This window comes from Falco cherrug, chromosome 8 (genome assembly GCF_023634085.1).
Source record: "Falco cherrug isolate bFalChe1 chromosome 8, bFalChe1.pri, whole genome shotgun sequence".
Classification (NCBI taxonomy): domain Eukaryota; kingdom Metazoa; phylum Chordata; class Aves; order Falconiformes; family Falconidae; genus Falco; species Falco cherrug.
The window spans coordinates 23,084,612-23,098,057 of NC_073704.1; the positions used below are offsets into that span (position 1 = coordinate 23,084,612).

The 13,446-nt window shown below is 33.7% G+C and overlaps 1 protein-coding gene across 1 annotated transcript in view; it reads left to right on the plus strand.

The window, feature by feature from the left end:
• LOC102059304 (sodium channel protein type 2 subunit alpha) overlaps positions 1–13,446 on the plus strand; it is a 78,710-nt gene that overhangs the window by 51,801 nt on the left and 13,463 nt on the right. Inside the window, exons 19-22 of the mRNA XM_027810759.2 lie at positions 4,377–4,497; positions 5,061–5,215; positions 6,238–6,411; positions 12,427–12,549. Coding sequence (XP_027666560.2) covers positions 4,377–4,497; positions 5,061–5,215; positions 6,238–6,411; positions 12,427–12,549 — 573 coding nt within the window. The remainder of the gene's footprint in view (positions 1–4,376; positions 4,498–5,060; positions 5,216–6,237; positions 6,412–12,426; positions 12,550–13,446) is intronic.

Consider the following 13,446-nt stretch of genomic DNA (forward strand, 5'->3'; position numbering starts at 1 on the left):
TTCAGCTTCTTAATGAATAACATTTAAACTATTGTAGTAGCTAATCGTATAAAAATTACACTGTTATACCATTAAATCTACAATGCACTGTAATTCAAATATTCAGGGTGCTACAAACTACATTCTGTATTCATTTGGGCAGTGCATATCTTGAGTTTTATAAACTGTAAGCAGAGCAAACAGTTTCACAACGGCTAAAATTATACCTAGCAAATAACCCGCCCTTAATAAACTCTGAAAGCAAAGCGTTTTACAAATACCCTTTTCTTAAACTTTAAACTCCTTTATAAATAGTGGTACTTTGAAATGTGTTTCATGACAGCAGTCTGTGACTGAGTTGGGGGACTTCACCTGGTGTATGTTAGAAAGACTATGGAGTAGTCAGCACCATTTTTATAAAATTCCTTGTGTATTTACCCCAGGGTTTTTTTCATTATAGGCAAGCCTAATCTCCACTGGTGCATAATTGGCAGAGCCTTCAGGAATAGGGACAATAAATAGTGCACAGCAGCCAAAGTTACATGAAACTAAGGAAGTCAAATTATCCTAGTACAACTAGGCATCAAAATTTTGTTGGGATTGAGATTTCAGCCCTACATCAGGATTCAAAGCTATTTCCTTCAGGCAGAGTCTTACTGGCTTCAAAACGCTAACTAAATAGTTCAGTTTCATTGATTATGCTGTAGTTTGATCTATCTATATTGTAGTATAAATTTCCCAGAGCTGCCAAAAAAAATAATATTGGTGTGTATTGTGAAAATTCTTAGATTTTACTGATTAAATTTTAAACCAAGATATGCTTCAAACATCAAATAAAACTCTTAAGGAAAGAGATTTTAAAGTTTTCTTAATGTTGTATAAAAGTCAAATATCATAACATCTGAGATTTAAAGTCAGTTTAGAATCACTTTGGAATCACTGATCCCCATTATTTTATATTTTGTCACTCAATTACAGTGCAGCTTTCAAGAATCAGAGTATAAAACCACATGGCTGAATTTCTAAAGGCAATTTGTAATGGCTGAATCCCCTTATTTTATTGTCACTTGAATCATGAAGCCATTTGTAAAGCTTAAAATTTTAGTAGCCTGCTCTTGCTCTTATTGAAATCTAGAATAAAATCAAATGAGAGCAAGACCGGGTCTTAAGTGAATGCATTTTCTTGTAAATGGGCACATTAACATGCTGTTGGTCAAAGCTTGTTTTAATGATCCAAGCTGTTGAAAAGAGATGCACTGCTCTGAAAGGACAGTATGGAGGCTGATTATACGTATATTAACCAAGTATTTGGGTTGGTGATGAAGCATTTTTTTATGTTTTATACTATACAATAATATTTATAATACTGTTTTAAAAGAACCATAATCCCATTGAGGTAGGTTTATTTTTTATTTTATTTTTGTTTGTGATTTCCACAGTATTGCTCAGGCTTCTGCTGTAGTCAAGCATGTTGTTTTGCTGATTCAGGCCTTGAGAATGCTGCATCATAAGCAATTGCTTTCAAGTGTATCCTTGTAAAGGAAAATGTGATATCACTGAAGATGCAAATACGTATTTACAGGGCATGGCGTGTCCTAGAGGCTAATAATCTCATTTATAAGGTGAAAAGAAGATTGTGTTAATCCATCACGTATCTTGAGTTTCCTATTAGTTTTATTAGTTTTATTGTTAGGAAAGAAATCATTAGTCACCTTATTTAAAATGCAATGGTTCTTTCCTAATTTAGGGTCTTGAAGCAAAAAAGAGTATTATTAACTTAATGAGTTTTTTTTTAAATAATTTGTTTAAGATGATTTAAAAAATAATGAAAATGCTTTATGTGAAAAATAATGAGAAGAATTATTGTAGGTTTTGTTTGTACTGATTATAAATTACATTTCTGTCACTGGGTTTTTAGCAGCTATGCTGACAGGACTATCTGCAACAGAGTTTACATGGGAAGATGCAGATAAAAATTGGTTGCCTTTTAACTGGCATTCATAGATATTAATAATTAATGATAATATGAACCTTTATCTTGCTACTATTAAGCATTAATTGACTTAATGATGATGGATCAGGCCATGAATTAGTTTTAATTTTCCTAACTCAAATGTGGGAGATTATTATTTTCACAATATTTGATTTTTATTTCATGAAGAAACTGCCTATAATTTCAGTAACAGGTTTCGGACTTCTTGTTTCTTTGTATTACAGTGATAGGTAATATAGTTAATCTTATTTTCTTTTTAAAAGAGAGCCTTTTGTGTGGATAATAAGGTGGTGTGCTAATTATGCTTAATATAGTGTACGCTAATGTGCAGTTTGGACTGTACATGTAATACAGAAAGCAAAGCTTAAAATATTCTCACGATGTGAGGTACACAGTATTTTATTTCAGATTTACTGATCTACATGACCAGTAATAAGAGTATTCCATTTAGAGGCAATATGTCTGTAATTATTTTACATATATAAATTTTGGAAATCATAGAGGAAGTGCAGTATGAAAAAGGGAACATGATATTTTAACATGTTTGCTAAGCAAAAATTAACCACTGAAAATATCCAAATCTCAAATAGTTTCACATTTGTCAGCGTAATTTTCCATGTAGGGCAGGTCATAATATTTAAAAAGGGAAAGACTGGTTTTCAAACTCATACCTGTGTGGTTTTCAGAAATTTTTTCTCTTATGCAATATGTTCTTTATTTTTGGTCCCAGTGCAGTAACAGCCATGCAACCTGAGGTCTGAGTGACCCTATGTTGACTACATCTGCACATGTGTGTGAAAGGCAGCCTCTTGAAACTTAACCCTGAAATTATCCATCACCCAACATGATTATTTTTTTTTTTACTTCATTCATCTCATGTAAGAGTTGAATATGGGGAAAGAATGGCTTACCAAACTATATAAAGATATATGTGCCATTTATATTATTTCTGGCAGAAAAAAGCCCTTAGCTCCCAATGCATTTTCTTGGAGGGATTGCGTTGTAACTGAAGAGTTAAATAACTAGTTTTAATTTGCAGCAGTGCCCCTGAAGAAGTGAATACGTGAATACATGGAAATGCCACTTCAAAAAGTTACTGTTTTTATTATTTGATGCAAAATCATTCAAATAATCTGAAGAGGGTTTTTTATTATTATATTCTAAAAATACCACTATCTTGAAAACTAAATATGAAAAGTAATTGGTATTAAGCATTTTCTCAGAAAAAATGTATAGAAATGTCTTTATATAGGTCAACGGGTATGACCAGATCTGCTTAGTTGAAACCACAAATCTAGTCTGTGACAAAATGTTACATCAGTGCCTGTACAATTAGAAGTATTTAAGTTAGAGGTGCATTCTACATCCCCCAAAATTCCTATGCATTATTGCTACATGGTATAAACCAGAAGTATTTCACTGCTTTTTAATGTTGCTTTCTGATTACAAGCCCTATTTCACAGTAAAAGTGAATGTATTTTGGAGGAAAACAATTAAAGACACAAACAGTATTGACAACTGAAAAGAAGTTAGAAACTCTATGTCTGATTATTGCATCAGTTGTGTACATCTTTAGCAGGTTTGTCCTTTCAAAATAGGCTTTATTAAAAGGACAAAATTATGGGCAGTCTTGCATGACTGATAAGCACCTTGACCTGATCCAAATTTCAATGTACTTGGTAAAAAGTTACGTAATACTTAAAAAAGTTGCTTTATATCACTCTCCAGTTCTTAGAGTTCTCAGATCTAGAAGTGCTTTTACCATAGTAAAAACTATAGTATTTCACTATACACAAAAGTGGTAGAATGATAGAAAAATTCAGGATGGAAAGACCCCAGGAGGTCTCTTAAGATGCGTAGGAGACTGGAATGCAAAGAAGATATTTAAGATCTGGTTATTTATGCTTTTTGCAAAAATTTAATCGTGCAGAAATTTGCCATTAAATGCCATTAAATTGACAACTTTTTAATCCAGATATGGTGTATATTTGTGAAAACAGCATCTGTAGTGGACATGAAGATATATGTGGAGCTTTCTGTTAGTTCATTTCGCTGGGAAAACTAAGACACATTTTCAATATAATCCAGTATAGTAAAGAAAATGAAATAACTTGAGAGTGTGGTACATGCAAGCTCTCCAGTTTTAATACTGCTGTGAATACTTCAGAAGTCTTATACGTGGATCAGGTTAGTAGCCAAATTATATTTAATTGTTCCCTATGAGAAGATAACCTGGGAAACGGAACTATACAGTGTACATGTCATTACGATGGAGATGCATATTTATCACTATAAATTCCATGTTCTTCAAAAGTCAAAGAATGGCATGATTTGATTCAGTATAATTTTTTTACAGAATATGTATCTAATAAGAATTTTTTTTCCTGTGGTACTTTACTTGCAGAAACTAAATGCATCCAGTTCATCAGAAGGCAGCACAGTTGATATTGCTCCTCCTGGAGAGGGCGAGCAAGCAGAAATTGAAAGTGAAGAAGCTCTTGAACCAGAAGCCTGTTTTACAGAAGGTTGTAGAAACTGCTGATTTAAGAGATGTATTAGTAAAATGGCATTATTACTAGGCACATTTAAGTTCTTGAGAGTTTCAAATCTGGTGAACCGTCATGACCTCAACAATCAAAAGAATATAATACTCTTTGCCTAGAATGCTGGAAATCAGATGCCAAAACAAGGTTTCCCTGGTCTTTGAGTAACTTTATCTGCCTGGTCACTGCACACATCTTGTATCTAAGAAACTTCATTAACTTTTCTATTTTAAAATGCTTTTCAGTTATTTGAAAGGGCCCTTGAAATTTGGAATAAATTAAATTTTTTGAGACTCCATCAACAGAGGGAACATGCCAACAGCCAAAAAAATCAGTTTTTTGGATTGAGTTTACTCACGATTATATCTACTACTGTCTGGTTTCTCTGTATTCAGATATTCAGATATTTGAAGCCTATAAAAGAGTATTCCACTGTTTAAATTTTTAAAAAAAATTGTAAAATCTGTTAATATGTTGATGCCACAGTAAAAATTGACTTTGAAGTAATTTGCTTTTGGATCCTAATATCTCTTAATCTAATGCAGGTTGTGTGCAGAAATTTCCATGTTGTCAAGTAAGCATAGAGGATGGCAAAGGAAAAATTTGGTGGAATCTTAGAAAAACCTGCTACAGCATAGTTGAGCACAACTGGTTTGAGACCTTCATTGTCTTCATGATTCTTCTCAGCAGTGGAGCACTAGTAAGTAAAAAAAAAAAAAATTGCAGATGCTGAAATATTTAGATATCTCCTTAGAAGCAACAGCAAAATTCAAATTTTCTTCAGAAAGACTTGTTTTGCTTGGAGTTGTATAAAACTACCTGCATTCCATCTTTTCAGGATGGAATGAAACTTGGCCCAAACTTGAAAAGGTTTGTTGAAATTCACATGCACTTTTTTAGTGATACTTTTTGTTTACTACTGTAAAGTTGGCACAATTTTATTTAAGCGAGCATTCAAGATTTAAATTGCCTGCCAACTTTCAGCATGTGTGTCAAGAGATTTGGGTAGAAAGGACCATTGTTAACTGTGAATAATATAGCTAAATGTATAATTTTAAGTCTGTAATTCCTTCTAGGCTCAGCCACTTGGATTCTGCTTATGAAAGACCATACAAAAAAAGGAATAAATACTTCATTCTGTTCCTTTTTTGAAGGCAGGAGATAGGCAAGAGTGTGACAGCAAATTAAACTTTACAGCTACTTCCCAACATGTAAATCATTACCCACTTTTCCAGCTTTACTCCAGTTGAACACTTGCTACAGTATCAATGTGCATTGTGTACATTCTAGCAAGCACATTGCTCTTTAATTTGACATTTAGACATAAGTTTGATTGATGAAGGATAGAAATGTAATCTCCCTAACTGCTTTCTAGAATGGAATATACATAACTGGAACAGATTTTTGTGTAAGAAAAGGGAGGGTTTTGTGTGTGTATGTGAAAGTTTCTTAATACCACAGCAGACAAAAATTCATTCTTTGAGTTTATTTCTTCTTTCACTAGTAAAATAGGATATGCATATATTCAACCCCAGACAGGGCAGAATACATAAAGTTGCTCCAGTTTGTAGTATGGTTAAAGATGGCAAATACATAAAATAAGAGTATGCAGATGAACAAGAGGAAATTTTAGCTCTGACCTACTTATTTTTTATTATTTACTCATTATTATTATCATGTTTATTCTGTGAAACGGTAATATTTACATATATTTTTTCATAGGCTTTTGAAGACATATATATTGAACAGCGCAAAACTATCAAGACCATGCTGGAATATGCTGACAAAGTTTTTACATATATTTTCATTTTGGAAATGCTTTTAAAATGGGTAGCATATGGTTTTCAAATATATTTTACTAATGCGTGGTGCTGGCTGGACTTCCTGATTGTTGATGTAAGTACACAGTCTTAAATATTGTAAAATTCATTAAAGTTCTTTATGTTGTAAACCTCATTACTACTAAGTAATCTTATAAACATGCAAAAATAATTCACATTGTATAGTTATACTGCATTAGTAATAAAGTGATCTGGATGTGTTCTTTAAAGTACATTTATATGGCAGAAGGAAAAGGATGTCATCAGGCTGCTCATTCTTCATGGTTAAGAAGTTCATACCCAGGTTGTATCAAATGTGAGGTTTTATGAGGAAAAAAACCTAATTTTGTAACATTCTATTTTTAATGGACTCTGATCTTATTACCTCATTGCTTAGCAAATAAGACACTACATTGTGCCAATTTCTTCTACAAACACTACAGCTTTGCAAGAGAAACAATACATTTGGTCCAGATTTCATCTGAGTTCTCAGAACTTTGTCCCCCAAAACTATCCTGTTATCATTTTCAGAAAGACAGTGGTTATTTGGTCTAAAAATTAATTAGTTTTAATAGGGTGACGATCTGCAATAGTTAAGTCAGCTATAACTCGGCAGGGTTTATGATTGAAGAGAATACAAGGTTTCTTGGCTGCTTTCCCAGTTGTGTTATACTTCTGTGCAAAGGCCTTGCTTGTGTTGTTAGAAGGGATCAAAGCTGGTTTTACTCCCAGGATATTTTGGGCTCTTGCCTTCACACATTATCTGACCCAGTTCATTGGCTATACATGTCCTCAGTGTGGAACTGAGAGACGGCATCTCAGGGCAAACGTGCAATGTGCAATTATAGTAATTTCTGCCCAAGTTACTGTATTTCTTGAGAAGTTTGCATAAATCCTGTTTCCATAAATACTTATTCCTTACGAATATATGATAGAAATGTATTGGATTTCTGATTCCCAGAAGAAAAAAAACTTAGCTTGATTTGCCCATAACTCAGAATGGAAGACCTTCTCTTTTTTTTAAACTTTATACTGTTAATCTCCAGCTCTGTCCTGAAAATCTACACTAGAATGGAGTAGTGTGAATGGTTTTCTTAAGAGGATGTTAATGCAGAAGACAGATGCTCCAGGATTATGTTAAGAATGATTTTTTTTTAGATGAACTACAACTCATGTTTTAATTATTCTTTTTGTAACATAAACCTAAACAGATTATTCTAAGCCATACCCCATGGTTTCTGAATAATAGTTTAGCTTCAGAGACACTGTTATCTAAGCAGGCTCTCAGAATTATAAAGAACATCATCATAAGCAAAGCAGCTTATTTTGCCAACTTTTTTATAAACAAAAGCATGACTAAATGAGATTGGAACCTTCTACTTTTGAAGAATTATATTAAATGTTTCAGAAAGTGGTAAAAAAATGTCTTACCGTGCCTAAGGCTAATTCAGCAAATCCTTTAGCACCATCAGACAGCACTTGAAAGAAATACATGAACTCATGTTATCTTCCCATAGAAACCAGAGAACCTACAGGCAGTTTAAAAAGGTGTGATTCAGTGACATGCTCCCAATGAGAAGACTAGTAAGCCCTTCTTCATTAGAGGTGACTAAAGTTAATCAAATTGTTTAATTCCATCCTCTAAAATTCTAGAGTAAACACTGATATCTCTTTAGGGCTTTGACCTTTAGTATCTTACATGCCTGAATCTCTCACTGTGAGAAATAGCCATAGTTGCTCTCAGTGATTGTGACCAAATTATATTTTAATAATTACACAAAGAAATTACAATTTTCAGCTCTTGTCAGTTTGCAGCCATGACAGATGACCCTTGGTACATCTGGGTACCTCAGTTTAAGACCTTATCATGCCATCTCTCCGCCCCACTCCTGCTATATAAAACAATATCTGTAGCAAGGAGCAGATATTTGGAAGGAGTGCCTTATCTACCCAAAATCACAATCTGGTAAATTAGTTCAAACACGTTTAACAGTGGTTTAAGTAAAGAGACTGAATTTTGGATGCAGGCAGCCAAGAAGCAGGGACATATTTGCTTTTTTGGAGGAGACTAATTCTGGCAGAGATAGCCAGGGAAAGGCATGAGACAGACAAACCCAGTACAACTAGATGCTACAGAGTACGTCATCCTATACCTTGGTTTTTGCTCTTACCCTCTTACTCCAGAAGCCATCTGTCATGAGTTTATTATTTGTTGGTTTTGTTGTACAGCTGTAATGACTCTAAATTTTCTTTGTTGCTTACAAAGCTAGGAGATAGGACATCAGGGAAGGAAACAGGGAATCTGGGGATACCCAATGAGTTTGTCAGTTACTAAATTTTTTTGTGTAGTTTTGTGTTACGGTATGTATTCTTAGATAATTTTAAGTGGATACCATTTTACACTGTATATTTTTAAACCTTGTAAATTAGTCCTATAATTCAGCATAGAAACTTTATTTCTAAATTATTTTGTTAATTACTTGTACTTGAATGAAATGGAAATAAGTAACATTTAAAACATGTCATGTATTTGCCAAATACTGTGGGGCAGTAACGAATCTGCAAGTAGAATGAATTATTTGACCTTCCTGCAATTGCTTATGCCTGGTAAAATTTCAATGAGTACAGTTTTCAAACAATAAAATGTGGCAAAATAACCTTTCAGTTGGGCTTGTTGTATAGTACATTAAAAGTTCATCATATTGATGACTTACATAATATTTCTTCATATAGCTAAAACTGTTGCATGCTTTTTGTTAAAACAGTTAAAGTGATTTAATTAAACTGTGTTCTCAACCTTTTAATTAGCTTTTCAGAATAATTAACTCAACAGCAACAATCTGGAAAAGATCAGGGTCACATTACACTAATATACTAAATGCTGCATGAACAGAGGAAGAAGCAACTGCTGCCCTGACAACCTCATAATAAAAATAAGAATAAGATGAGCATATTGATGTGCTGAGAAACCAGATACAGACAGTCACTTTGTCTTCCTAGACAGTCTTATATGTCTTCATGTGTATCCTAACATGGTACACTATGATAACATTACCTAATCGATTGAAATTAATTGATTAATTCAACAGAATATTCAGATGATATATGCATGAAACCTAAAGCTCTTGTTCAATGAGTTCAGGAACAGAACCATAGCTTGCAATTATGCATCTAAACAAAACGAATTTTGAATACGTGCCAGTAAAATACCATAAATTAAGAGTCATTCACCAAGTACATATAGAAAAAATTATAGCATCTTAGCAAATGACCATAACATAAGAAAAGCTACATAAGGCATAAAAAAGGCTACATTGAGTCCAGTGTCCTGTCTCTAAGAATGTCAAAAATGCCTACCTGGAAAATTGATAATATAGTATCCATCTTTCAAAAAATAAGAAAAATCATTAACTTCTCAATAGAAAAAAAAATCTTCAGTGGTTCCCCCCCTTCCCCCCACCCTCCACCCCCCTCCAAGTCTTCCAGTTTAGTTTATTCCTCCTAGTTAAGTGTAATACCCAAACACTTAAACTACGTGAAAGACAGGAAAAGCAGCGTTGAAAGTGAGGAGGGCCATATTGCCCTGAGGACCTGGAATCAAATCACATAAATTAGCCACCTCACCAAGTAGCACAGAATTCATACAGATTAAATTTTAGGCCTAAATAGAAATAAAGTCAATGTGGAGCTGTACGACCAATGATCTGGCTTGGATGACAATTCTGACTGAAGATCTTGAGCAGGGTTAACTGTGACTGCTAAGTTTCAAAACATTTTTTTGTAATAGATAGTCTACATTCAAAGATCTGTACACAAAAATATGGACATACAACCCTCCAGTTCTAGGAAACAAATGTAAAAATTCTGTCCATGATTTTGACTTCATTACTGCATCTGCATGCATTCCTATTTCAAAAGAAACAATTCAATCTATTTATGTGTGTACAGAGACATTTATTTTCTTACCTACTAGCAACAAAACAGGTGGAACAGATGACAGAAGACCAAGGTAAGAAGACTGAGAAAACCAGAGCAGTACAGACCAGGTGTATATACTTATGCTGTATATACAATGATATTCATATCAAAGAATTCCAAGCAAATCTTCACCTCTCATTTGAACTTTGCATCAAAGGAAAACGTTGTTTAAAACAGATGAAGTATTTCTCTGTGAAACAACTTCAGGTTTATGATGTAAGAACACTAGCACTATGGTAAGAAAGCTGCAAATAGGTTGAAATGGAAAGCACAAACTAGGCTGGAGAATGACTTGAAAATTGCTGATATACCCAATGCCACTGAAGTTACAGGAGCTACAGCTATGTAATTAGCTTGTATTGACTCTGGTGAAAAAGATAGCTAAGGCTCAGTGCTAGTTTGAGGAGAAAAGTATAAAATGAAGGAGCCATTAATGTGACTTCAACCTTAAAGAGAAGTCTTGCTCTCCCAGCAAGAGACATTTTTTGAATATACATTTCATAGTTTCTTTTCAAGACGTAAAATGTACTGTCTTTACACTAAAGTTTATTGTCGTGCCTGGGTATCTTCTTGATGTAAGTGAATCCATGAATATTCTATTAAAAATACAGAGAATTCCATTACTTGTTATCTCTGGAATATATTAGAGGCAGCAAAGGATAAAAAAGAACTCCCTTACTGTAGAATCACGGGACAAATAAATGGTATTAATGACAATTATTAATAAATAATTAATTACAATAATGAATGTAATGGCAGAAACAATAATGTTATCTTTTGTAAGTGAACAGACTTCAGTTACAGACTACAGAAAATCAGTAAGATTTTCTTCCTAATATGCTTATAGATATAGCAAGTTCCTTTACAAACTTATCCATTGCAACAATAAAGTAAGCCTGTCCTTTGATAAAAATAATTCCATCCTGTTATGTAATCCAGTTGAAAGGTACAGTGATACGAATTCCCTAAAATACTGTTTTCTGTTAGATTAATATACACAGCAACATAGTAATGAATAATTGATTTCTGTCTGCTCTCAGGTTGTTCTTTCGAGACATGATCTTGTAAATCTTGTGTTTGTGATTCATCTAATTGCTCTTTATGGATACAAGTAACATAGGAAACCACCTTTTCATATAATGAGCAAAATCTTACCACCATTATCGGTGAATGCCTATTTCTGTACAGCCAATTATTTAAAGGACTCTCTAGACCGAGGTACAGAAATTAACATTTGAGGAATTTTCTCAAGGACTGGATAAGCCTATGTTCATTTATGTGTCTTCTATGCTTTTGGTGGTAGAACTGAGTAACATATGAGTAAGGTATGATATTTCCCCACTCCTGTCTCCAAAACTGCTCAAAGTAAATTAAATTCTTTCACATTAATGCTGTTTAAAACCCAGTTCCATTTGAGATGTAAATTAATTGCTCCTTACTAAAGTGGACTGGCTAATAATAAAATCCTAGTAACATGAATCAGGAGCTCACATCTTTTGTAGATAACAAAGCACTCACTGCTTTAATGCTAGCATCTATTAATATCTATTCCATAATATTTTCCTATACTTAGAAGAGAAAAAACCCCAAAAAACTATTGAGAGAGTTTTCAGGCAAGTGAGAAAGTACCACCTCTGTCAACATATATTTCATAGATACCTGGCCATTGTTGCTATGAACTGAGTATCTGACTTAGAAGCAATATTTATAAGAAAAGCTAATTAAACACTACATTATTTAGCATATTATTAGTTATTATGTATATTAATTATATTGTCGGTAGTTAATAAACTGCCTTACTTTATGCAGAATTTTAAATTGCTTGGAAGGTTGAATCTTAATGAAGTTGCTGAAAGTATGGCAATTCTGAAGATTTTATCCTTCACAAATAGAGTCTTTCCATCTGACTGTTAAACCCTATCCAGCTATAAAGGACATTTAACAGCAAGTCATGAAAATCATGGCATTGAACCTCCAAGGTCACTATAGGCAAGAATGGTGTTCTTCCATTTGTCACTGTTGATATTTCTGTTGATACTTCTTTATTCTTTGTAAATAAACCATTTTATATAGAACAATTTGTATAATTATATTCTTTTCTATATTTTTATAGGTCTCATTGGTTAGTTTAATAGCCAATGCTTTGGGCTATTCTGAACTTGGTGCCATTAAATCACTTCGGACATTAAGAGCTTTAAGACCTTTAAGAGCCTTGTCACGATTTGAAGGAATGAGGGTGAGAGAAAATGAATGAGTCTGAATGAATGTATGCATACAAAAATTAATGTAGAATTGTGACAATCCTGCCTTCTGCAAAGAACTCCAGAATAGGAATGCATGCAAAAATATGTGGAAAAAAAATGCCTTCTAACATGTCCTTATATACAAGATGTGTACAGCTTACATTCGGAGATTAGACCTTGAGCTCATTAAACTTGCCTGCTCACTGCTGCATAGTTGTGTTATCCCAGGCCTCTCACTGTTAAAATTTCCATTGATTTGTGGACTTATATAGAAAAGTAAAAGGACATGAGAAATTTTAGAATAGAGAATTGGGGGGGGGGGGTTCTCCAGTTTAGCTGGGGACTTTATTTTATAAATTTCTGTAGCTTGCTTCTATTCTCAGTGTGTCAGTGGTTCAGGATGGAACAGGATTAACTGGAAAATGGAACAAAACAAAACAAAAAAAAGGTGAAGAAGATGACAACAGTGACACACCAGAAACTAAAATGCCCTGTGGCTCCCTGTCTACCTGCCTGGGGAAAATATCCCACAATAAATGCTGTAGTATTAGGGAAAGGTTCTCTGAACAGATACCTGAAATAAGGTTGGTGCTGGAAGCATAGAAGGGGAGAGATGGGAAAACATTTTCTCAGCTAGTGTCCTTAACTTCGTATGAATGCATCTGCTGCCATCTTACCTCTCCTCCTACACAGCTAAATCCTTCCTGTCACGGAAATATTTTCATATTCTGGCAATCTGACAAAAAAACCCCAAAAAACAAAAAAAAAAAACAAAAAACCCAACCAAAACTCAAAACCCTAACTATTACAAGCTGTCTGCTGAAAATGCAGACTGTGCTACTTCCTGGAAAAACTGATGCATAAAAAATTAACAAGGTAATGTTATTGAG